Source organism: Dryobates pubescens, chromosome 14 (genome assembly GCF_014839835.1).
Source record: "Dryobates pubescens isolate bDryPub1 chromosome 14, bDryPub1.pri, whole genome shotgun sequence".
Classification (NCBI taxonomy): Eukaryota; Metazoa; Chordata; class Aves; order Piciformes; family Picidae; genus Dryobates; species Dryobates pubescens.
Window position 1 is genome coordinate 3206731 of NC_071625.1, and position 27503 is coordinate 3234233.

Consider the following 27503-nt stretch of genomic DNA (forward strand, 5'->3'; position numbering starts at 1 on the left):
AGTATGTGCAGGTTCTCTAATCAAATAAACAAGTATCTCTCTCTAATTTACTTGAAATGGAGGTATTTACACAGGATTAAGGGCCCAAAATACATTCCACAGACTAGTGGAAACTGTCCTATTGATTTCAATCATAGAGTGGTCTGATGTGGACGCAACTGACAGACCTGTCTGTCATTAACACATTGCTTGTCAATCATTCCCCAAAATGAATGGTAGAAATTAGGCTGCTTGCTCCTCCAGACTGACCTGTAGCTTGGCTTTCGTTGTGGAGACTCAAAGTGTTAACCCTGTCTGACAGAAAGAGAGTTTGTTTGTGTTAGTAGGTACTTGTCTTACCTCATCCTTCTTGGAACTACTCTTGTGATGCAAAGCCTGGAGCTTTCTAAAGTACACAGAGTCCAGCTGTTGAGCTTCTTCCACCAACTCCACCTAATAAAAATAATATCTTAGGTCATCCCTACAGTGCACATTATAGACAGATGGGGAACTGGGTGGGCAACTTGCCAGTGACAGGAGATAGAGAAGATGTTTGCCAGTAATCAGACTAATGTTTAGGAGACCCTAGAAGTCACATCCTTCTGACAAATAATTCAAAGTTCTTGTAGAACAAAGTTTTCAGATCTGTGCAGCATCACATGTGGATTTCTACAGAACACCACTAAAGAACCTGATTATATCTTTGAGAAAAGAACTTTGTATTTAAATATATATATGCTGCATTATTTCATGTGTATAATATATTTTGTATATTGTGTATGTTGTGCCACTTACCTGACCTTCTATACCAGCAAATTGTATGCCAAAGCACCACTAAGAAGTAGAAAAACAGGTCTTAAAATTGTGACTTTCCCTAGGAAATGCCAAAAAAAAAGAGAGTGCCACAGAGTTCCAGAAATGAAAATTTCAGACAAGAAATAGTTTAAGTGTTTAAGCAATCAAGGTGAAAGCTTTCAGACCTTCAGTCTCATCCCCTTCCTCAGTTTTATAGCAGACAATGCTTTAAAGTAATAAATTGTGGATGATTAGAACTCATGAAGTATTGACAGCCTAAAACTTCCTTAGAAACCTTAAATGTACAAGTGGAGTGGTTCTCCGTGCAACGTGCAAACAAGCAGCAACTGCACAAGGCATAGTTTGCTGCCCCTCTCAGCTACCTAAGCCATTGCATTGCAGGGTTAGGATATTTAGCAAAACCGAACCAATGCATTACACTGATCAGCGAGCTCATCACAAAGGTTAGAAAGCTGTGGTGTTACCAGGCAAGAGTTTTTATGCAAGAGAGACAAGGGAGTTTTTCGATCACTATTCATCACTCCTTTGTCTAAATGCGAATGCCACCCTAATCGCCCTGTTAGCTGAATGCCTTCGGGCTCAGTGGACCTGTCTTCCACTGTTCTAACGTGCTTTGGGGGGGTTCTTTCCTTTCAAAGTTTAAAAGTAAATAGGAAATAATTCAGAACATTTCCCCTGAAGTTTAAAGAGAAAGCCGCCGGAGGCAGGATGGCAGTCAGCAAGAAAAAGAAAATCGTTTCGTTTAAAGATAAAAAAAGACAGATACACACTGACCCTGTCCCAGAGAAGCTATTGTGGACTCACCTAATTCTCGTTTCATTATGGGCCAAATGGATCCTGTTGTACTGTAGAACAAAGGGGAAGGGTAGAGCCAGGGACTAAATAAAATACGAAGCAGAGCTTGTCTGTGCTGGGAAGGAGTGTGCCTAAGCATCAGCCTGCACCTAGCACAAAGAGACTCTAGTGCCTCCTACAACAGGTCGGTTTGTGTCTCTGTGTTATAGCTCTTTACAAATGGTCGCATTGTGCGCTTAAAAGGGTTAGGTCTGGTTTTTCGTGCTCCGGGTAAGATGTTTGCATCATTAGGGCAGGGAGAAGTGTGCGTGTAGCAGCACGTGCAAAGCAAAGCGACATTGAGCTGAAAGGACAATCCAGCCTGAATGATCGTGGTTAACTCCGGCAGGGATCAACTGCATTAAGGCAGAGAAAAAGGTTGTGTTTGCAGTTCTTGCTCTGGGGGAATTCTTGCATCGCTAGAAGCAGTGACAACAGAATGCTGCCTTCAGAGAGTGCTCAGAAGTGGAGTGCTGTATATACGAAATGATGATATCGACCCTAGACAATCAGTATTGACAACACACGGGCAACATGCATCCAGCAGAGACTGCAAAGCTCATCTGAGAGAAATGGAATTTCAGATGACTGAAAACATCTATCAGTTACAAGGTGTTCTGCAGCTCACAAACAATTATAGCTGAAACAGCAAAAAATTGTGTTCCCAAAAGCTCAGGAAAGCTGCTGAAATCAAAGAGGACATTTTGCAGCTGGGTTTGGCTGAGCACATTTCAGTTTAGAAATTTCTGTGGTGTTCAGACTTTCAAAGTTTCTTAATGAAATTCAGTTATCACAGGATGAGAGGGAAGGCTCCTTTGTGAATTAGTTAGAAGGTAGAGAACACAAGATAAAGAAATAACTTCAGCTACGGGGTGGGGTTCCTATCGCAGTCTCACAGGGATCTGCGCTAAGGTTGTTGTTTTAAACATTCAGAAATTATCTGGAAAAGGAGGTGAGTAAGGAGGCAACAAAGTCTGCAAAATGAATCCACAGAGGAGAAGATTAAACTGACTGTAAAGAGCTGCAGGATTTCGGGACTCTTTAGCATCTGCGTGATAAAAGGGTAGCGGAATTCATTGGCAATAAACATGAAATCATTCCAGGGAGCTCCAAATTAGGACTTTCCATTAGTTGTTATTACTTAGTAAAGAGATCCTGGAATCATTGCAGATGGCTATCACCTTACAGTTTGCACAGCCACTCAAAGTTCACCAGGAGTAAAAGGCAATTAGAATCATAGGAACAATTAGGAAAGAAACAAAGATCAAAACAGAAAACGTGATTCTGCCACTGAATAATCCTCAGCGCAGCAGATCTTGAGTACTGCGTGCATCTCATCAAAAGAAGGTAAAACAGCAAACACAGATGAGGCTGATGAGTGGAACAAAGGTATTGAGCTCCTTCCCTAGCAGGAGAGGTCAGAGTCAGGGACTCTTGAGTTTCAAAATGGAGTGAGATAGAACAGAAACATGTAAGAACATAACATTGAGAATAGGACCTTACCAATTGTGCCCTGTTTGCCATGACATGTAAAACTAGGGCTTGGCGTGAGGTTATCAGGGAGGGGATTGCAAACAAACCAATATAAGCTTTTTTTACCTTTTCAGCTCCTGTTACATGATTAAGCTATGGAACACACTGCTACGGGCAGGTTGAAGACAGGAAATTACTGAAGACACATTGACACAAATCCATGGGGAAATAATCCTCATTAAAGACTATAAACACCAAAATGTGGATAAAGCCTCTGCTTCATGAACCCCCTCAGCAGCAAAGTGCTGAAGCTGACCACGATGCTGTGTGGGTTTTTTTTCTGTTCTTATACTCTGTTCTTACATGTTTAATACTGACCACCACCTAACAGGCTCAAAAGACTCTCCTCAGCTTTGATTTTAAGTATCTGCTCTCCTAGTTGTGCATACCTGCCTGTATGATATAGTAACAGAACCACACTGCACTACAAAATTTCCACAAAAGGATTTCACAATCTTCTGAGGGGGCAATGTCTGCATATTCTCATCACTTGCTGACAGCTGTATCAGCAGTAAGTGATGATGTTTCCTGTAAGAATGGAGATGCTTCATCTAAGGTCAGAGTGGAGCAAAACAAGAACAAGAATTTGCACCCTGCCCTCCAACTCCTCATTCACCATTGTAAGTTTCTCCTTCCATGTCCAAGAAAGAGATGTTAAAGCCTTGTATGCAAAAGTCTGACCTACACATGGCAAGTTGTAGGAAAGTTTACAAAGAGAAGAGCAGCATAGCATCAACCACTGCCTCCATTTCTTGTTCTTATTTGTCAAAAGCAGTCAGGATTGCAGGCATCTCCTCTGACCTCCATGACCTTGCTGAGTTCCAGCCTTCAAGGCCTTTCTGAGATTAGAACTGAGCACACCAAGATACCTCCTCCAGTGAGTCTGCAGGGCACAGTTTGCCTTTACAGGCAGCACAGCTATCAAGAAGTGTTTGGGGCAAATGCAGCTGGACCACTTTATCACATTTTCTCTTATTCTCAGCAGTAGCTGCACTTGAATCCTAACCACCAACAAATACTTTCTACAATCGGTATGGACATGGCATCCCTGTGCCGACACTGTACAGCTTATTTTGTGCTTATGACTGAAAACACAGAAGGTTTCTGAGCAAGTCATCACAAGGAAAGTGCTTTTGATCAATGGTAAGACTGCAGGAACAGGACACTTCCTGAATGCAAACCAAGATTATGCCCTGGCCAGAGGCATTCCTCCCTGATTCACAGACCAAGGGATCTATGGAGCCTGCACCTTCCTTTCAGGTGGGAAGTCTGCTCTCCACAGAAAGCGCAGCCTACTCCATGCAGAGGCCTAGAAAGGAGTGGGTGAGCAAAACATCCCATAATACTTCTTCCTTCCTGACTAGAAATGTAACAGGATTGCACGTGAAGGCTGCTTTGATTTTCTCCCCTGACAGGACTTTTTCATGGTGTCATCCAGAACAGTTACCTTTCCATAAGTGTCTTTGTCTGCTTCCATCATCTTCATCCATGGCTCTAGCAGAATGGTGAGAACATATTTTTCTGCTGGGTCAAAAAGGTCCTCAAAGGCTGGGTCAATTTTCTGATAAATCATGTTTTTCTGACTCTGGTGAAGTCCAATGTCCATACTGGCAGATGGGGCAATGTAGGTTGCATAAAGGAACTACAATAAAACAGAAGAGAACTGTTCCTCAGCCACCATCCATTCCAGTGGTCACAAGCCCATTGAAGGAGAGAATGAATGCAGTGCCCTGCTGTATATTCTGAACAGATAGCTGATTACATCTACCCTGGGTTTACCAATATGACTATTTTGTCCCAAGTTCAGTTATTGCACTGACTGACCTCTCTGCTGCTTTTACTCCTAAGTTTAGATCACAAAATAGTGTTTCATGTAAGCATGGCTTGGAGATATTTGGCTGATTGTTAGGTTCAGATAACCCCAACCCTTACAGCAACATCACTTGTCATGGAATTGCATTGCTGTTTGCAGGACACGTTCTGGGCCAGCTTGTGAAGGAGTCTTACCTCTTCTCAACACCTGGGGATTTGCAAACTTCAGGTTTGATGTCATGACAAATCCTAAGATTTCATTCTGTGCATAGAGATGCCCATGCAGGGCACTGTGACATTGACCAGAACCCTCCCCACAGAGAATCCATAGCAGAGAGATGGCAGTGAACAGCTGAAGCCTAGCTCCTTCCCAAAGCAAGGATCACAGGATGGTATTTTATGAAGCACAGAGAGTTTGCCATTCAGCATGTACAGCCAGAAGAGAGCTGAACCTGCAGAATGTTTCCTTCTCACGAGTTCATTCCTGAAGCACAGAGTAAATATCTTTTGTATTTCAAATGTTGAGGGTTTTTTCTTTTTCAAATGGTTCCTGAAGTCAAATTCTTAGATTATTTTTTTCTCTAATGTTTCATAAATAAAAACTTCTCTCCCTTTTTTTTGTAAAGGAATATCTTAGAAGAAGATATTCCAGAATATCCTTCCAATAGATGATGTTGTGAGCACAGCTAGGGACTCAACTGAAAAAAGATGCTGCTGTAATAAATTTCATGTAGCCATAAACCTTTTCTCCATGCTGTCAAAGTCTAACTAATTTTCAAACATATGGGCAGGGGAGCTGATTAGCAGCTGAAATCAGAACTCCTCTCTTGCATGGAACTAAGGAGCCCATCCTCACTATTTATTATCATAGTTTTGACAAGGAAGAATGCAGGTCTCTGATAGTTCTCCTCCTTACATTGCTAAAATCCAGCTGTAACTAGCAGATGGACAAAAATCCCCCAGTTACTCTGTGTTCAGGCACTAATAAAACCCTGCGGTGTTTAGAGTTCTAGCACAGTGGGAGAACGTTTGAGTACATTAAAGAATTGTCTCTGTTTGTTTTAAATGAAATTCTGATTTATTAGGCTCTTTCTTTCCAACAGCAACAGTGCCAGACTACATTCCCATTATTTTGAACCTTAAGAGTTTGAAACAGATCCTTGAGACTCTCCTGCTATGAGGTCACCAAGCAATACAGTGCTATGATGGCTGACATCCCTACACTTAGAACTTGCAATGATTACCAGGATTCCACTCCCTTTTCAGATAGATCTAAATAATTGAAAATAAAGATATAAAGATGCTTTGTGGCTATTGTGGCCCATGTTATCAGTGCAATAAAGGCTCCCATGTGTAACAGCAACAACAAGGAATGAGGACATCCACAGGAAGAGTCCTAGCTGAAGAACAAGACCACATTTACCCTAAATTATGTCCTTCTCAGCAAATTGCTAAATACATTTACATTTAGCAGAGACAGCAGTGCACAGACTCACAAATGGCAGGGGTTGGAAGGGACCTCTAGAGATCACCCAGCCCAACCCCCCTGCCAGAGCAGAATCACCCAGGATGGCTCACACAGGAACACATCCAGGTGGGTTTTGAAAGTCTCCGGAGAAGGAGACTCCACAACCTCTCCTGGCAGCCTTGCTCCAGGGCTCTGGCACCCTCACAGTGCAAAGGGTTTTTAGATCAAAAGTGATTTAAAAATATGAAAGTTATTTTGAAGAACCCTAACAGTGGTAAAGTTTCACCCTGATGCCAATCGTTTAACACACAGAACAGCCAAAGGAGAAAGGACCAGACCAATGATACAAGGATGTGGTATAAGAAGAGGGGTTAGCTGTTTTGTTACATTCCTCCACCTCTTATGATGCATAAAAACACACAAGGGATCAGTGCATTGGTGAGAAGGGTCCAAAGGAGGTCCCCAGTATTTTAGTGCACATTTGACACAATGCCTTAAATGGCTGATCATTTCTAGCATAGCTTCAAAACCAAAATCAGATTGTTTGTGATTGTACACCCCACAAGATTCTTGGGTGTAGCCCTTCCATCAAGATCTTGTGTGAAATGGCCTCATGAGTACATTTGCTATTCTTCTTCACTGCTGACAAAAAATAGCCTACAGAGTCAGAAATTGCCTAGACTAAGAAAGCTCTGGCCAAACCCTGTTGCCAATCTGCTCACATAAACACTCTCAGAACATGCTGCCACAGTAGGGACTGCCTTTGCAGGCTGCTGCACCTGCAGAACTGCCCCCGGCCCTGCAGAATTTCACATGCAAAACTGGAACATGATACAGATTTTTTTCCCAGGAACAAGAGCAAGAGCTGGTCATACTTGTGAAGCAGAAGTGGGTAAGCAAGCTGGAGGTGTGCACTTTTCCAAACTCACAGGACCAGATCCTTCTGTAAAAAAACCAAACCATTACAGACAGCTTCCTCACTTTGGAAGGATTTAGAGTGTCTGAGGCTTTAGGATGATTCTCTCATTTTTCTTAAGTTCTTTTAGGAATCCATTCTGTGGTATTTGACCCACCAAGTGAGAAGATAACATCACTACCACTTTGTGATGCTACTTGCAGGTAGTGAAATGAGGAGCTTTCATCTCACTGTCTCTTGCTAAAGGTTCAGTTGTGTCCACAGATCTGCATTGATCTGAATACAAAGACTGCAGGAAAGCCAACTGCAGAGAGTTCTAGGCATGCCAGAAAGGAGGGCAAGTGTCTGTGTTCACATCCTTCAACACTGGAGCAATGAATTTAGCAAGATCCTGGGGGAAAATACACTGCATCCTTTAAAAAGGAGTATTCATGGCCTGTTTTGACTCCCCTGTTGTGGAAGCCTTGTAGTTTTCTGAAACTGGGTGGGATAGTGAAACTGTTTATTTGCCAATCTCCTAAAGGGCCAAAAAGGAAAAATTACATTAAATGAAGTTAAAGGTTATGGAATTCATACAAAACTCTTCAGCATGTGCTATCAAATGCACACCATTCTTCAGCTGCTCCTTTCGTAAAACACACAGAATTTTCCTGTCAGCTATATATTTTCCTATAAATGTATTGGAATAAGAGAGAGACTGAACCCAAAACCATATCTGGAAATTTGGTCAGAGTTTGTATGTTGAAATTACTTTTAATGGCTTGAACCTGCAGTCAGAAATGCTGTGAAAATTCAGATTAAATCTTTGATGTCATCCATGATTTCGCAAATCAAGGATTGTTTGAGCTTTGGGGTTTGGAGTGCACCCATCCCCTGATGAGGAGGCCTTGGTAAGCAATCTCACAGCTACTTGAGTGAAGCACAAAACAAAAAAGGTTGAAGTCCAAGTGCTTTGTTTTGCTGCCCAAAGGTGTGGAGCTTGCTCTGATCTAAACAAACTTGTGCAGCTGCTTGGCAGAATCATTTGATGGCAGAATGCAATGCACTGGCTGATCTTAAATGGAAAGGCCAAACTGCCTTAACTGCTGTCATCACTTCCCTCTAACACAACTCTTGTGTCTGCCTTACACATGACACTACCCTGCAGGGTCACAATGACAGCTACCTTTATCTGAACTGATTCTGCTGCTAAAACATTGTGATTCCCATACCTGGATGGCATTTTCTAACTCAAAACCATTTTTTATTGAAAACTACACTGTGTTTCTTTATTGCTTTTCTTTCCCAATTTCTTTTGCACTCCTATCCCTGTATTTGTATCCACATTCCTGGATGATGTCCACTACTCCTTGCTTCTCTTGTCCATCAGATATAATTCTCACTGCAGTTCCTTTCCCTGGATGAATGAATATGCACCTTGGAATGTATTTTCTTACTCTGTCATAAAGCTGAGATAAAAATGCCTAACAACTGAAACAATGAGTAGCAGATACGCAGCAATCCAGGTTTGCTCTGGTTCCCAACAGGAGGCAGGCAGAACAGATGCAGAATACTCTGGATGTCTCTCACTGTAACAAATAGCAACATGTACACCACAACGTGTTGTGCAAATCTGATCCACATTCTCCCAGGAGTGTATGGAATGACTATCTCATTGTGCCAAAGGTGAGCACAGAATCTGGGGAGGCATCTCTTCCATAAGCAGACCCTGCAGATTGGATGCAGCTTGACTCTTTGCTGTGTTCCAATGAAAACAAGAATCATTTTTGTGCAGCCTTAAAAGGCAAGCTTGAGAATGATACCAAATGTTGCAGCACATGTGTTGATTTGTTAGGTTACATTTCAGCTGTTAGTTATGCTAATGGAACAGTTTCACATACTTGGGTCTGATGTATTTACTTTAATGGCTCTGTGTTTGCAGCTCTCTGCAAGTGCCTGATGTACGATGTTCTGCTGGCACCAGCAGGCCAGCACTGGAAATGAGACAGGCAAATAAAGCCTGAGCCTCAATTCTCAGCCCTGCAACCACTGCAGAAAGAGTTTAAGATGGGGTGGAAAGAATCACAGAATGGCAGAGGTTGGAAGGGACCTCTAGAGATCATTTAGTCCAACCCTCCTGCCAGAGCAGGATCACCCAGGGGAGGTCACAGAGGAACACATCCAAGCACGTTTTGAAAGTCTCCAGAGAAGGAAACTCTACAACCTCTCTGGGCAGCCTGCTCCAGGGCTCTGTCACTCTCACCATAAAGAAGTGTCTCCTCATGTTGAGGTGGAACCTCCTGTGTTCCAGTTTGCACTCATTGTCCCTTGTCCTGTCACTGGGCACCACCCAAAAGAGACCATCACCTTCATCCTGACACCCACCCCTCAGATATTTATAGAACAATGATCAGATCCCCCCTCAGCTTTCTTTTCTCCAGACTAAACAGTTCCAGGGCTCTCAACCTTTTTTCACAGCAGAGATGTTCAAGTCCAGAAACCAAACCAAAAACCCTCATGAACCATGACCTACAACAAAGCATAGTGGAAAATGAAGACATGGTCTAGATATGGTTAACTTACACACCTGCTGTGAGTGGGGTCCCTAGCCACAAATGGGCCTGGGCAGAGATGGGAGAGAGTCAGTGGCTCTCAGCCTTGGGCCACGAGTAGAGATGGAAGGAAAAGCCACTAAATAGGGCAGCAGCTCAAGTTCACAGGAGAGGGGGAGGAATCCATGCCTTGGCCTCTGCTTGGAGTTTCTGTACAAATAACACTGATTCAGCTGAGAATTCTGGACAAATATGCAAAATTCTTTGTCTTAATAAAACCTCCAAGCAGGACAAGACGACAAATTTAAGGCAGTCCAGATGCTCAGTAACGTGAGCCACAGGAAGAGATCACTGCTCCCTGCTCTCTGCAGGTATTTGTTCCACCACCATGTGAAGCAGCCTGTGCTCTGTCACAGCCTGTACCAGAATAGGCAGAGAGGATCTACTCCTACACAAGATCTGCAGCAGAACACAGACTAAAGCTTCACAGAGTCGTTTTAAAAGTTGCTTGGAGTTATTCTAATGAGATCACACTGCTGCAGCCTCCTTCCCAAGCAATATCAGACCCTTCTGCAGTCAGTGACAGCCACCAGCACCCATTTCACCCATTTACCAGTTCACATTTGGTTTATTTCCTGTTTGATTAACATGCATGGTTAATTAAGAAAGCTTATTTATAGGACATATCAGTAACTGAGGGTCTACAGATCCAAAATGGGGATGATGACTGTGAAAAGAGCATAATGATGCCCTGACAATCAGAAAAAGAAAAACAGGACTGATGATTAAGATCTGATTTTAGGACCAATGTTTGGACTTTGGACCTATCAGAGGTCTGGACTGTGAGACCTGCAATTCTACTCCACACAAGAGGTGGAAGGAAAGGTACAAGAGCATTAAATGATTTATTAAAATATGTTCTCTTTGATGTTAATGCTAAGCAGCAGTTTCCAAATGTGACAGAGTAGCAAAGGGGAGATTAGGTAAATTGAGCATAGCAGATCAAACTGAGCCTAGAAATCAAACTCTGCATGTTTAACATTTAAATCAAGAAACTTTGTGGAAACAATCCAAAGAACTTCTTTTACTGTCCACATCCCAGATATACTTTGGTGAGGGTTGTCAAGATTTGGAAACTTTCCTGCTTTCTATCTTCTTTTCAGTCTTTACACTGAACAAATGTATTTGTGAAGGGAAAACAGATTATTTACAACTTACTTGAGCTTGCTTGCATATTTTAAAAGGATGAAGAGTTTCTTGGTAGAAAAGCTGCTGATATGCCTGCAGGTCAAACCAGAAGTACACGCTGTTCTTCCACAACTAGAGATGAAAAATGCTGTAAGTTATTGCTACCCAAACAGCACAGCTTTAGCACAAAGGCTGACTTTCCAAGGCAAGTAATTACTTAGCTCCTTGGAGTCATCATAAATCAAGCTCAATTTAAGATGGATTTAATATTCTGTTGCATACTGGCAGGAGGACAAGATATTTAATGGCATCATCACTGTGATGCTGTATCTTTTATTGTATCCTTTATGCATAATTGACCATTCAAAGCATTAGCATTGTAGTTAACATTTGGAGGGTAGCCACATTTCACTGGCATAATGCCAGCAGTAGAGATGCTGATAATGGACATGCAGAATTTGTGTGATGCAGCAGTAACCAGAACAATTGAATACTGTGCACTTGACTTTGTCACTAGGACCACCATTATATGGTTACTGTGTGGGTTTCTCAGTCCTGGCTCCATTTCATCAATTCAAACAAACATCAAAAGATCTTTCAGAAGAAGGAGACTTCCCTACATCCTCTGTTTTAATCACATGCCTATGAGATTTGGATCTTTAAAAATACCCTGAAACCCTCACCACTGGCCAATAAAGAAAGTGTTCCAAAAAGATAGGGACAGGAAACTTTGCTTCAAAAGGTGGCCTGCCAGACCTGGCATGTGAGTGAAACAGGCTCCACAGCTGTAGACAAAACCTTAAGGAAATAATATTCCAAAGGAGCCTGGCACCTGCAGACCTGGAGGACATGTGGGTGGGTGCCTGTCTCCCATGGAAAAATAATTTGCTGCTGTTTAGATTTCTATCTATGCACATCTAACATTTTTAGCTGAAGGCATTCAGCTTTGGAAAGACTGGCTCTTGCCTTCTGGCAGCCAAAGGCATTTCTAGCTACTGCTGCTGGACTCTGGGTTGTGCCAGTGGTGAAACAGATAGGCAGCTTGATTGCATTCAGATCTTCCCTCAAGACTCAGTTCTCCTGCAAATTCACTAGACGCTGGCTCAGGTTTGTGAGTGGTTCCCATCAATCCAAAACTCACACCCAGCAATGACTGATGGCTCTGCTGCCTGCAGAGCAGCAATGGTGTTACACTTCTCAGAAATCCAAGGAGCTTCGTGGAAGCAGAAGGTGGTTTTTAAAACATTGGAGATTTTGGACACCACTAACCCAAGCAGCAAGCAGCAGGCAGATTATCATGAGTAATAGCATCATGCATTTTCCATGGTTTAAAAAAAAAAGGGGGGTTGATGGGTTGAGACCTCATTTTTCCTGCCAAGTGAAAGGCTCTTTCTGAAAATGGTTATTCTTTTCTTATTTTTTTGTTTTAATCCCTGATGGTACAATCAGCTTTCCAATGGGTTTAAGACAGTTAGGATCTGACAGCTTGGTTAAGACCCGTCATTAGTTTGAATATACACATGAACAGTTTATTGTTGTTGAGGGATTGGAGGCTCACCAGTAATAATTCATTCAGTCATCAATCTTTCTTTCTACATTTTTTTTTTTCAGTCTGGCTGCTCTCTGTAACTTGGCATTCACTCAACTGTGGACTAAATTATCATGGGGTAGGAAAATCCTCATACCTTATTCCCTGATTTCTCACAGAACTGTGTGAAGTGGTAGCCTGCCCTGTTCTCCAAATAAAGAGACTGCAGCATGCTTTCCATTCTTGATCCCCCCAAGACAACACTGCCAGCAGCACTGTTCCCCTGGACAAATAGAAGATAGTTATTCAGCAATGAGTAACAGGCTTTTGCATTTTCAAATACCATGGAGGGCCATGCAGTGTGCTCAATCAGCATCTTCATCTCAAGAAACTAGACCCCATGCAACTGATCACAGCTCTCCATAGCATTTTCCCATTAAATATTCACAGCCAATGGAACAAGTCTGGTGGCTGAAGGTGCACAGAGAAGCAAAACGACCACAGCATCTCTTAGGAGGTTCCTCAATACTTGAAACAGAAAAACAATCCTAGCCTTAATTCTGTCATTGACTCTTTAGCTCTGAAGCTGGGCAATCCCAAACATACTAAACCACAGCATTTCAATGTCAAAAGTTGTCTCAGCTCAGGCTACTGAGGTTTGAATTAAGGCAAGTTAACAAGTGGTTATTTGGTCAAGCCTCAAAACAATTAACTACCATGGAACAAAAGATATGTCTTCTGGGGTTACACCACTGACATCAGCAACAAAGTCATGAGCATTTTAGGAAGCAAGAAATCCATGCTCTTTAATGTGGCCAGCCCCTAAGTGTTTGAGGAAGAAGACACCCATTTTGACAGTGCCCACAGACAAGCCAGAGGAGGTTACAAAGTGGTAAATTGGCTTCTGATAATCACAAGAGAGAAACTTCAGCTTACTTGCTATCTCTGACAGCAAAGTGGGAGCAGATGAGTGTGGTGGCTAACAACCAGCTTCTTTCCAAACAGTGAGAGGGATAGAGAAGGGCAAGCAGAAGCCAGACTCCTGAGGCAGAGAAGATACTCCTCCCCAGTACAAAGTTAAACTATGAATCCCTGCATTCCCCTCTGCATCAGATTTGCAATGGCAAATTGTGGGGATCAGACCCCAAGTTCCAGCCTAGCCCTGTAAGTGCCCTGGCCAGAGAGAAATTCTGCATGAGGAAGGTGTGTAAAAACCACTAGTTCATGGCAGGAGCGTCTCCTGAATATAAATTTCTGCCTGCAAGTGTCCCCTAAGTGCAAAGACTAACCTTTTCCTCTGTCAAAATTAACAGAGAAGTAAAAGTATTGTAACAAAGTGATAAGCAAAGTATGATTTTGAGGTAAAAGAGAAGGCTGCAGAGGGTCTCTGGAACAAGTTCTGCATCACGAAGGTGCTGGAACACTGCAACAGGTTGCCCAGGGAGGTAGTGGAGGCCCTATCCCTGGAGATATTCAGGGGCAGACTGGACAAGGCTCTGGGCAACCTGATCTAGTGGAGGATGTTCTTGGTGAACATCTAGGTGACCTTTGGAGGTCACTCCCAACCCATTCTCTATGACTGTATGATTCTCTGCGCTCAAGTGACCAGCAGACACCATGTGTGTGTGAAGGGGCCCACATTCCACAGTGTGGGGGGCTTTTTGAGTTGTGAGGCCATGGGTATTAATAGCCACAGGAAACAGTAGGCTGTTTTAAGACCATTCCACAAATGAGAGAGTTTTGGATATATTTTAAATTGCCAGGTCTTGACATCTCACAAAGTCAATTTGTCAGCATTTTAACAGTTACTGAGAAAACGCTCTGCTGTGCAGCCTGTTCCTCCTGAGGTTTGCTGGATGGAAGGCCTGCTTAGCAGGCAGTAATTCAGGAAATACAAGACTGAAGTACACAAGCAATAAGGAGGAACTGCACAAGTGAAGCATTTGCTTCTTACAAATGTGACTACTTCAATGACTCGGGGGGCAGATGCAGTTCACTCTAAGCCTGCTCTACTTTCCCAGACAACAATTCCACTGAAGCATTTCCATTTCTCCAATGAGTTTCCCATAGCAGCCAACTGAACACACGGTCACCATGGAGAAGATCAACACTTTCTGGTGAAAATAAGCCCTTGTACATGCCATGATTTCCTAGCAAATAGGTGACAGCACACAGCAAATGCTGACGTTCTGGTTGTACCTCTGCAGAAGGCATTGACAGTCACATAATTGGACCAGTTCTTCCCCAACACTGTGACTGCTTTCTCTTCCATACTACAGAGTAAAGTGTTTTACACCAGGATCCCAAATAACTGGTATTGTCAAGTGGTACTTACTGAGAGCAGCTCAGCATAGGTGTACTTTCTCTGACCCTGGTATCCTGAGACTTCGGTGTCCTCTAAACCTAAGCAACGAATCATGTCTCTGCTCATTGACTCTGGCCTGAATCCACAAACAAACAACATTTGAAACACATATTCAAGAAAACAAAACACAAACCTAGGAAAGTTAATAAAGCAAACAACTAAGAAGAGGCAGGAGAGAGTAGTGTGCCATGGTGAACAGCAGAGGGAAAAGGAGTAATAAATGTGAAAAATGTAGAGGAACATTTTTATCACAGTAACTAAGGTTGGAAGAGACCCCAAGGATCATCAAGTCCAACCTGTTCCAACAGACCTCATGTGGAAGTCACTGCCACAGCACCAGAGACAGGGGAAAGGCTGCAAATGTATGTAAAGAATATCAACAGTAGCACAAGAGAGGCTGAAACAACTGGAGATACAAATCCTTTTGTGTTGTGGCACAAACAAATGAGAAACTTACCAGGCATGCATGCAGTCTGTAGCGTAACTGTGCTTCAGCTCAGCAGATTATTGTCCTCAAGGAAAGTATGAATGAAACCAGCAGAATCTCAAAGCCTCTCATCAAGATTTGTGGTACATTGGTGTACAGAAAGATCCATAAAGGGGCTGCTGTACTTACCACATTCTGCTGCTTGAAATATCCCTTGGGGAGCTCTGATCTGATGGCAGGGTTGGTGAGAATCCTGATGATATCTTTAAAGAGAAATTTGGTGTAGCTTGTTTTAATAAAGTTGTTGAGTTTGTTCTATTTTTCTAAGAGAAGTAAAGACAAATCAGGCCATTCTGCTGGGTTTCCCACCTGTGCCATTTCTTAACATGTGCTCATGAACATCTCAAAAACCATTCAAGGGTTTGCAGGACTATTTTTCTTTGTCAAACACAATCTATAAACCCACAAATTGCAAAAAGCTTCCCTGGATATCCTGCAAGATTCTTCAGCACACCACAGCTTTACAGCTGCATTTTTAAGAGGCAGAAATATGTGACTTTGTACAGAATTACAGACATGCCAGAGGGGTGAGCATCTGAGCAAGCTGTAGCTCACCCTATCAGATACAATCACTCAGACTAGGAGAGAAAGGGGGCATCCTGCCACACCATCACTGACTGATTTGAACAAAATCATTCTGTGGTGTTTTAGAGACATCAGCTGCATTCAGAGTGCCCTCAGTAATTCACCCAGAGCTGCTGCTCTTTCTAAGTTCTTGCAACTTAGCTAGTTCCTGTCTACTTGGCCTGCAGCTAATCCTGGGTCATTCACACACCTTGTGAAGCCAGAAGCAGTCTCTGTTAAAAAGGGAACTGATTCTGGCTTCCATTCCTGTTGTCATCAGCAGGAATCTGGCTCCTGAGCCCAGCTTCTTCTGAACAGGAGCTCTGTCCCACTATTTCCCCTCCATTCTTTCCATTTTAAAAATAGCACTGTAGTCCAAAACTATCCAATTCAAATCAAGAGAAACTGGTGTGGCACAGCCCATCCTGTTCTTGATACTGGAACCACAGCCTCATGTCACATTCTCCAAGTGCCTTCTGTGCTGAAGCTTAGCATTGAGCTTCTTGAAAAGCTGCAACTTTCATTGCCTCTCAAAACCTGGATTTCAGGGAAGAAAAGAGCCAAAACCAAAGTAGCCACCTGCAAGTGTTGTGTGGCTCTCCTCCTCCCCCTCTACTCTGCCCTGATGAGGTCACAGCTGGAGTACCGTGTTCAGATCTGGGATTCCTAGTTCAAGAGGGATGGGAAACTACTGAAGAGACTCCAGAAGAGGACTGCAAAGATGGTTAGGGGACTGAAGCATCTCTTTTATAAGGAAAGGCTGAGGGACATGGGGCTGTTTAGCCTGGAAAAGAGAAGACTGAGAGGGGATCTGATCAATGCTTATCTAAAGGGCAGGTGTCAACAGGATGAGGCCAGACTCTTTTCAGTGATGCCAAGCAGCAGGGTGAGGGGCAATGGGCACAGACTAGAAAACAGGAAGTTCCACCTGAGGAAAAACTTCCTTATCTTGAGTGCAGCTTGGAATAGGCTGCCCAGAAAGGCTGTGGTGTCTCCTTCTCAGGATATATTCAAAACCCACCTGGATGTGATCCTGCTCTAGGTTAACCTGCTCTGGTAGAAGGGGTGAACTAGATGATGGCCAGAGGTCCCTTCCAACCTCTACCATTCTTGTGATTCTGTGATCAGCTTCCTAACAACCAAGCACCAAATTTTTGTTTCATTGAGTTCAGGGAATTTTGTCATTAGTTTTGATGGGACAAGGCTTTGGTTTTCAACACTGCAACCCTACCTACCTGAGGAAGGGATGGCAGTATCCCTGGCATGCAAGACTTAGGTGTCCATGGTACTAATGATGCTATTTGTGGGAAAGGATCAATGTCCACCCTTGGTCTTTGCTGGCACGTGTGCCAGAGCTTCAGTTTTGCACTGGCAGTTTCTATTGCTGTTGAATGAGTGACACAAAATCTGGGACCCCTGAGAAAGAACAAAAAAAAAGCTAATAAGTAGGACTTTCCCAGCCCAAGCAATACTGGGCTGTTTGGCTTCTTTTTCCCCAGGATGGTGTTTGTGGTGTCAAGATGTGGTGCTATGCATGCCTAGAATCAAAAATCAGTTAGTGCTAAAGCTGGGTTCAGAACTGGAAGAGTGCAAAGCAAAACCTAAGTCACAAATGAGTGAACTTCAGTTGCAATTTTGCACCACTACATAGCTGCTTTTGTATGAGTTCTGCAGCAGGGCCTGCCCCATCCATCCTACAGCTAAGGACTGCAGGTCACAGGACATAGAGCACAGCTCTCATGAGGCACCATAGCAAAGTTCATAGCTGCAGGTATTTGCTGATGCCTGCAACTCGTTGACCTCCCTCAGGGAGCCAAAATTCAGCTTATGTTTTGGAAGCAGGTTAGACTTTGCATCCTCAATTAAGCTGTCAGTATGTAAAAGGCGTTTTGTATGACAGACATGGAACAGTAAAGTCTCAGGGTCAAATTCCACATAGATGTATACACAGAGCATCCTCAGAAACCTGAGAAGAGCAATGTGGGGAATAGGTTAGGACAGAATTAACCTTCTGTACCTGGAGGGGTTTCTCTACCCTGAAGCCTCAAGTTTAGTTGAATGGTATCCAAGGCAGCTACACACAAAGTAGCTCTGAAGTTCTGGCAGTAAAATAACAAGGGCAGATCTACCTGGCCTCTCAGCAGACTGCAGTTTACTTTAGGCTCAACTGAAAATTCAGAGTCAACATCTGCTAGCATTTACAATGACATTGCTTCCCACAATTGCAATGGGCTAAGAGAGATGAAATAAATCTGATAGGCTTATCCAAAAAAGGGACATTTGTTAGACAACAGAATCTTAGTTCCTATTCCTATTTCCATACCAGTAAAGAAGCAGAGGTTTCACTACTTCAGGCTGAATCCATCTCAAATGATTTATATTCCACTGATCTCCATGCAGCAGATTCAGTCTGAGCAACACTTCTGAGCTGAGGCAATAGTCTCCACTGCTCAGCAGATACAGTGTTTTCATCTTGCTGAGGTGCCTTGAGTCAACAAAATCAATCACACAAGCATGTATCAGATACTACACAGAACCAAGTACAGCTCATCATACTGCTTAAACTGCTGGCATGAACATGGTTCTCATTGCAAAGAGCAGAAGCCAAAACAATTTTCCCACAAATTAGAGACAGGTTGTGTCTGCAAGAGCAACTGCACAGTGCCTTGGGAGAGACAAGCTGAGTCCAGTAGAGCAGTCAGACTGAATGTTCAGCAGAGAAGTTAGTCAGACTGAATGCCCTACTTGAACATTAAGTTGTTTTCTTTTTTCTTGTCTTTCTCTTGCCAACTATTTCTCCACATCTCTTTCTAACCAAGCTCAGATACTATGGTGCTTCTGACTTAATCTCAGCTTCGCAAACATGACCCTTCTAAAAGAGTTTTGTCAGTTTAAGCAGAGTCATTCCTGACTTACCTTGCAAGGACACTCATGATTAATTGTGTCTGCTCTATTCAAAGATTACCATTTATTGCCCACACCTGCATTGATCCAGCTGGGCTACAAGTATTAAAACAATGGGAATAACTGTTAAATAATGGGAAGTACCTTTGCTGCCTTGCAGTGTCCCTAAGAGCCTTTAGTCTTTCAATATCCATCCAGAGCCACCAGTACCTTTCCCCAAGTGTTCCTTTGATGAATTTCTTGAATCTTTCAAACTGGTGTCTGCTGCCTGTGTCATAAGTCCTGTGACTAACACACCAGGCAGCCCTGCTCTCAGCCCCATCACTTTCAGAACCTGATCTCAGGCTAACTTCTTCAGTATCTTCTTCAGTTCCATGAGCAAATTCATTACTTGCTAACTCATGTTTAAATGCTTCAGGATGTTTGTGAAAATCCACATCACTCCTGATGTCAGCAGCTGTCTGCTGGGTCAGTTCTGAAACAGCTTCCTTCCTTACAGACTGAACATGAGCTGGTAGGAAGGTTTTTGCTGTCAAACTTGTGGTTTCCTGTCCATTTTCTTCTTTTGGTACATTGTCCCATTTTGGATCTAGATAAACTCTTAATTGATTGTGGGAAGGAGATTCAGTAATGGCCACAAAAAAATCTTCCACATCTTCTCTGGATCTCTCCTTGATGATGTCAGCTTTTGGTGACACTGGCCTTGAAGGGGAAAGGAAACTCTGCTGATGGCACCCCTCAGAGAGCGAGCCTGCTTCTGCATGAAATCAGAAAAGATCATTGATCCCTTTTCATTCTGGACTGCTTTCTTGTACATCAACATTTCCAATGTGAAAAATGCAGCATATTTGATGGTGCTGCTGTGGAAGAGTCAGACCACATCACACAGCAGAGCAGAGAATGGCAGAGATGTTTCTGCTGTCACTAGCTGGCTAGAAACCCAGCCCCATGGCTCTGAAACTCATCCTCTGCTGAATTCCAGCAGGGCAGCAGAGTTCAGGAACAGCTTCCTATGGAGACAATTATTTACTCAGCTGAACATCCAGGCTCTTCAGCATTAGTTAAAACACCTGTGCCACACAGCCTGGTTTCTTCCTGAGCATTTGAGTATAGTTTGATCAAAATCCCAGTATGTCATGGGACTGGTTTTTGTTTAAGCCTGTAGCAGCCAGTAAGTGATGATTCTCTGTCTACTTATGTTGGTTATTGCAAAAGACTAGAGCATTCAACAGGCCTCTGTCAATTGGGTAAGACCTTGACACACACAGGACAGCAATCAAACGATTATGGCAAAGGTTCTGGAAACATCTAACAATCAGAGAATCACAGAATGTGGCTTGTTGGAAGAGACCTCCAAGATCACCCAGTCCAAACCTCAACCTGACACTGAAGGGTCAACACTAAAACATGTCCCTGTGGCTGCCACACAAATCATACATTATCAACTAGCCAAAGAATCTAGGCAAGAAAGCCTTTCAAAATATATCAAGTGGAAAACCAAAACAAACCCAAACCCTCAGGTGGAGTATACAGATATCTAGGAGATGGAAATATGTAAGAAAAGAGGCTTCTGTTATCCCTAAATTACCTGGCTACTAGGTCAGGTAATGGCTAGGTCAGGTTGTGGCTATGGAAAGAAACCAATCCCCATCTGAAGCCTAAGATAACATGTGATACTCAGAAGGTAATAAGTGGAGCTAACAGCAGTTACTTGGAACACCTTTTCTTGCAGAGTTGTGTTATAAATACTGTGGCTGAGCCTCTCTCACTTACCCAGAAGGCTCTCTTTCTCATGCTGCCCAGGCAAACACTGAGTATCCTGAGTTTGACCAGGATCTACAGGATCCAGAAATGTATCTGTAGTATTCCTGGATTCACTCTGTTTGGCATAGGAACAGAAACATGGCAGAATAAGTCAAGTTTCTCCATTTATTGCAGTGCTTCTGACAACAGAGGGCTTACTCTGCAGTCATCTTGTGTAATCTGCTTGTGTAGGTTTCTGTAATGACAGTTCCCAGGGAAGACAGCTCTATGGCAGTACCTGAGCATGCTTCTAACAGCTTCTGTTTAAGCTGTATCACAACCCATGAACCTTCTTCCATAACATACTATAACCTTCTCTAAAAAGCTCTGGAAGTAAGGGATATTCAGAGAATCAGTTGTGCAATGAGGTTGTGTACTCAATTACAATAGTTTAACCCAGTGCATTCACTAACCATGTTGATTTTACCTGGCCAAACCTCTTCAGAGTCAACAAAGAGTCATCCTCCTCAAGATGAGGAAAACCTGGGTCTTGCTTCCTTTTCCAAGGATAATAGTCATTATCAATAATGAAATTAATGCCAGTCTTGCTCCATTCCACCTGTGATATCAGTTTAGCTAGCCTGAAATCAAACATTGAGACAAGAAAATAGTTAATTTTAGTTTTTAATCAAAGAAACAGTTGGTTTTTGACCTAGAACAGGTAATCAAAAGACAGGGCTGAACTGAAAATAAATTGCCAGCATTGCAATTCCATAGTCCAGCAGCTTTACAGGTGGTAGCCTGCTGTGCACTAACAAGCTTTGCCAGCAGAACTGATTTCTGTCAGGGTGATCTTGTGTGTATCTATGCAGTCCCAAGCCACACCAAGGAGCTTTTGAACATTCTGATGACTAAAACAGAACTATTGTCCCAAACCGCAGAACCCCCCTATCACCACCAGGCACTACAGTTCCTGTTCCTGGTACCAGCAGTCATCCAGCAGCAGTGTCATGGCAGTGATGACAGCTGGGCTATCGTGTTCAGCTGGCTGCTGCGTGAGGACTTCAAAGTATTGATCAACAAGTGAAAAAAAATCTCTGTTTTTACTTCATCCAGGTCACTAAAATTAAACAAACAGGACTAGAGGTGGGAGAAAACATTGAGTACTGTCAAGAGGAATTATCCAGAAGACCAAAGCGTACAACTTTAGAGCTGAAAGGCAGCAGAGGAGATTGCAGTACCTGTATTCAAAGTAGCAGTCACTCTCTAGAAATGCTGGAAGCCTTTCTTCCTTAATCCACTGCATTGCTTGCTCTCGATCAAGGTACTGCTGAAACAGAAATACCAGAGACTGGCAGCATTCTTGGCTTTCCTGGTTTGTTTGCCACATCATTGGCTCCCTCCATCCCCCTTCTACCGAAGCATTACTTCAGGAAGACATAGAACATCACCTCTCTTATCCAGTTCAGCCTTAATCTTGCTGGGACAATTGAGTTCACTTGCTTTCCTAGGTGATCCTGCTTTTGGCAGAGGAGTTGGACTTGATGATCTCCCTGGAGGTGTTCAAGAGGGGATTGGATGTGGCACTTGGTACCATGGTCTAGTAGTCATGAGGCCTTGGGTGACAGGTTGGACTTGATGATCTTTGAGGTCTTTTCCACCCTTGTTGATTCTATGATTCTGTGATCTCTGGAGGTCCCTTTCAACCTCCAACATTCTGTGATTCGGTGATTAACAGCTAAAAATGTGTAAACCTGAGCACTTTTAAAACATCCATGATTTGGTTCATCTTCAGAAATAACATGTGCATGAAAGATGCTTTAATTGTACAATACCAAGTGCAAATTAGATGCTCACAAGAAAAGACTCCAGGTGGGACCTTAGACTTGCCTTTCCATACCTGAAGGGATCCTACAAGAAGGCTGCTTCCCCAGTGACACAGAGCTGGATCCTGTGTTCTACACCATGCTCACTGCGTGGCAGGGAAGGGGCTGCCCGGGGTTTATGAGACTTGTGGGATGTTCTGTAGTTTGAAAAGTTCCCTCCTCTGGGTTTTTTGTTCTTTTCCCCAGTTTCTGGGCTGGGGTTCACCCCCTTCTGCTCCAGTTTGTGCTGCAGGGGCGGTTTATTCGTGCCTCTATCTGCTGTGTACTCTGGTACCTTTTTGCCTGTTTTTTTTTTTGCTTCCCCTTTGTGTAACCTGACATCCCTGCAATAGAGCAGTAAATCGTCCTTATCTCAGCTGACATTTCAGCTTTCCCAGCTCCTTTCCTCCTTGCCCACCCAGAGGGGAAGGAGAAAACACCTCTGTTGTAAGTGGCCTGCTGGGACTCAGCTGCAGCCAAGCTAAAACCAGACCAAGCAGCAAGCTACACAGAGCCAAAGAACCATGCCTAGCTCTTGCAGAGAGCAAGCCTGTGGACCACAATGATCCACAGCTGCCTCCCTCAGCAGTGACACACAGCACATTTGGTTTAAGGTTTTGGGGGTTTTTAAGAACAGGCTTTTTCCACCCTTAGGGGATGACCTGGTTTATGGATCTGAGGTGCATTTCTCCTTTTAGTGGAGGTGAGGCTGGTGATTATGAAGAATTCAGTCACTCCCCTTGTGCATAAAAGCAGGCAAACTTTGGGCAAGGATGGGTGGTACTCGCTCTATCAAATAATCAGTTTATGCAGATTGGATGCTTAATGTTCTTTCCATGAGCTAATATTCCATTAGGGACAAGGGTTATTTCTGCCTCATCTATATCTGTAGGGGATTCAAAAATATCTGAATTACTCAGAAAGTGGGTGGTTTCATTTAGAGAGAAGAAAATATTTCAAAATATGGAAAGCTTATGTTGGCAGTGGCTCATAGAGTGTAATTTGTGGAGATGGAGACTAATTACTCCCCACCACACAGTGTCTGCCTCTTTTGGGTAGCTGACAAAGCTTTTTTCAAATGCAGAAGATTGTCTCTTTATTTTGGCATTTTGTATTTATGTATTTACTGACTCACAGCCCACTTTTTTGTCTGAGTGATTCATGACATGTTCACATCTGTACGTGGCTGCTACACGAAACTGCATATCCTACCAGAGGGACAGAATCTCTCCTCTTTTCCCTTACCCAGAGAAAGATGCTACATTCAATCCAATAGGGTTTGTTACCTTGGTTAGCTTCCTTCCCCAGTCTTGCTGGGACCCAATCCAGCAAAGCTTTTAGCACGTGTTTAAGTTTAAGGATGTGTTTAACTTCCCTTGATTAAAGCTAAACACATACTTAAGTGCTTTGCTGAGCTGGGGTTCTCTCAAGTCAGGTATGTGGGATGCCAGCCAGTTACTTTCCATAGCTGTGATCAGTTCTACCCAGTGCTGCAAGTGGTTTTTTTCTCACACTATATTTTACACCAAGTTGATTTGGAGTATCAATTAGAAGATATTTTCCTCCCTATCAGTAATCTGCAAGCATGCATGCACACATGCAGGGAATATTTCCTTATCTGTAAATTTCTTATAGTTTGAGAGGTGAACACAGAGTAAAATACTACTGGGTATATTTCTTGACAAGATGTGTTTCAGCTCAGACTGCAGCTTGAAAGACCTCCTAGGATTCTCCAATCCTACCTCATTTTCATTAGTAATGGACCAGTGATGGCCACTGAGGGTGACTTTTTGTAGCAATGTAACACCCAAAGCAACTGTCAGTTGTGAAGAAAAAAGTCAAAGCAAAGGAAGCAGCATCACCTGATGCCTACATAATCAAATCCTGTTTGATTTTAACTGACCTACTAGATGTAGTTGGTCTGGGATGGCTTCCACTGGTTCAGTCACAGCCTAGTACAATGAGTGAAGCTGGCTTCTTTCAACTTAGATAGTTACAGCCACAATTTTTGGCGTACTCTTACAGGCCGTTTTGTTCCAGCTCAGCTTTGGGATGTCAAGCTGAACTGGAGAAGGGACCTCTTACCTGAACCATAAAGGGGGCAGGAAAAATAAGAAACAACATTATCCTACTGAGGCATACAGCTCCTCAAAAGGCCACAATGCTCTTCATCTACAGAAAATGGTCCAAAGAGAGAAAGGTAATCTAAATAATACAGGAGCTGTGTTGCTCCAAAGCAGATAAAAGATGTAAGTAAAAGGAAAACGGCTTTAAATTTGTCAAGGCCATCCACAGGTTCAGTGACGTGAGGTTATCCCAGAGGGCAATGTTAGTCACACTTGCACCAGCACAGTATTTCTTCAGCTGAATCCTGAGAGCAAATAAGAAATCAAGAAGAGCTATTATGCTTTTGTGCTCTCAGGTGAAGTGTTTGTTTACACAGTTATTTAGCAGGGTAGGGATAGCTGTGAGCCTTGTCCTGGGATAGCACTCGTGCGGTTTAGGTGCAGATAATTGCAATCTCACATTACTATTATTCTGTTAAATGTCACTGCCTTCTGACCTCTCTCAGCACTGTTTTCTTTTCTGAAAATCATTAAGTTTACACTGGGCAGAGCAGCAGCCTTCTCCAGCTCCCTGCTTCTCTCTCAGCTTTCCAGCTATGACATCACCTAGAGCAACTGCTTCTAAAAATGTAGCGAGACCTTAGCCTGGCCTTGAATGAAATGAACTGAAGTCACATCAGTCACACCAGTGCAAAGTAAGCAATAAAGGAAGGAATGAAGTATCCCAGAAATATTTTTGCCTCCTCCAAAGCTGTTGCTTAAAGCTAAACTCCCACTGTCTTGTATTCTCTCAGGTGCATATGGTGCTTCAGCTCCTGCTTTTAACCTACCTAATTTGGTGATGAAGAAAGCCCTAAAAGTAGAGAGAAGACCCAAACTGATGTTGTCTGAGTAAGTCTAATACAAGATTATTTATATATACTTTTTAAAATAAAATCCAACCTAACTTTAATTTAGCTTTTGTGCTGCCAAAGATTATTTTCTCTGGCCATTTCAACTGATGCTAACTATGCAAATCCCTTGGGGATTAATGGAAGAGAGAGTTGTGTGTTGCCAGACCACAGATGAGCTCATAGCCACATGAGGAAATTAATTAATAAGGAAAGACTGTGATGCATTAGTTTCAGTCAATTTGCACATTCCAGGGATCACTACTAAAGTAACTGTTGTCATAATATTTTTTCTTTTAATATTCAGAAGTATTCAGACCACACAACTGAATTCTGCCCTCCAGAATATTCAACGTTCTGTGCTGCAGGATGTACATCTGTAATTCCATTCACTTGTCTGCTAGACACATGTGTGGGGCAGGGCAGAATTTGGCCCATCATTATGTTTTCCTAACATAAATTAACATTTTTCCCAAGCTACCAAGCCAAACACAACAACAACTACTGCCAGTATCTCTACAGTAAGACCTAAATATATAGTGGGGGGCTGCAAGATGCTTACCATAGTGGTGTCATTTGGATCAATAGCAAGGGCTGGAGAAGTGCTGCACGGTTTGGAGGTCTGCCCATTGTCCTTTGCTTTCCTCAGGACATCATAAATGAGGTTTGGAGACTTCTGATCATGCAGAATTTTTTTCAGCTGGCTTTCCAGGGGTTGTGGGGCATCATTAACTACTTCAAAAACCCCAAAGTCAGAATTAAACTTCACTGGCTGGGCGAAAGTCTACAAAAGAAGTTTACAACATTGCAATGAGGGAACTTTTTAATTTAAGAAAGTTACATTTTATAGTAGAGAGGCACCCTGCAGAATGCAAGCTGGTATTATGAAGCTTGTTTCTCTTGCCTGCTGTTCTCTAGTCTCTTTGCTGAACAGCTTTCCAAAGCATTCTTACTTTCTGTCTCAGCTATGCTTAACTGCCAGGAATGGAACTCATTCTAGAGCACAGAGCATTGTTTTTCACATGCACACCACAGATGCAGTACACAGATGTCTAGAACATGTAATTCACTGTAACTTTAGTTCTGCAGGAGGCTGCTTACCTACAGGATCAGATCTCCACTGGTATTCCCTCATTTATTACCATAATAAATTGAGGCTTGGAAAGATGGGTAATGAAGCTGACCTTTTACACGTGAGGTGCCTTTGAGGCAGATGAATCTGGAGATTTTCATATGTGGGAAAGGCTTTGCACCATATTGTTACTTGCAGGTCAAACATCTACCAAACCCTATGGCCTGCAGTGAATTTTGTTACACAGCACTAATTCAGTGAAAGTCTGTGTATAGAATCAGCTTCAGCTATGTAACTAAGTTCTGTCAGCTCAAAAAAAACCAAAACCCACTTGTACACACTAAAACAGAGCCATCTTTCATCTTTTGAGCACTAGTATTATTTCCCTAAAAGACCACCTTTCAAGTTTTCTTCCTTGAAAGGAAGCAGAAAAATATGGCTGGATTTTACAGCAGTACTGGGGAATGCCCAGGACAGATATGAATATGAGATTAGATAGAGCCAGAGTGTGTGAGCATCTCCACGCTGAGGTGGAAGACAGGAAGGCATATTGTATCTGAGAACTGAAGAAAATCCTGCCCAGATTCCAGAGCCAGTGCCAAGATTCCTTTTGGCTTTGCTCCAGACAGGATCCCACCTGGTGTTTGTGCAGTTGTCATTCCCTTGCAATTAAGACTATTTGAATTTTTCAAGCACTGTACTTTTCATTTCCTTGAACTCTGTCACGTATCACATCTATACACACACAGAACTCATATACGTGCTATACATACTGACTAAATGCTGCATGTAACATCAAATTATCTTACAGAGCAGTTTTACTCCTCTTCACACCTATGTAAGTCCAAAGTAACCATGTCTGTGTCAGATATTTTGTTGCTTCTGTTCAGAGCCCCTTTTGTTGATCACTGCCTTGCAGAGCAGTGCCCAGGACTGAGCCAT

At 42.8% G+C, this 27503-nt stretch overlaps 1 protein-coding gene across 1 annotated transcript in view; it reads right to left on the minus strand.

Moving 5' to 3' along the window:
- Window positions 1-27503, minus strand: part of RGS22 (regulator of G protein signaling 22) — a 55313-nt gene that overhangs the window by 20558 nt on the left and 7252 nt on the right. Inside the window, 13 exon segments of the mRNA XM_054167528.1 lie at window positions 340-432; window positions 4610-4804; window positions 11108-11209; window positions 12763-12888; window positions 14941-15046; window positions 15587-15660; window positions 17257-17437; window positions 18345-18506; window positions 19070-19622; window positions 20675-20804; window positions 21156-21309; window positions 21910-21995; window positions 26052-26273. Of these exon segments, the coding sequence (XP_054023503.1) occupies window positions 340-432; window positions 4610-4804; window positions 11108-11209; window positions 12763-12888; window positions 14941-15046; window positions 15587-15660; window positions 17257-17437; window positions 18345-18506; window positions 19070-19622; window positions 20675-20804; window positions 21156-21309; window positions 21910-21995; window positions 26052-26273 (2184 nt within the window).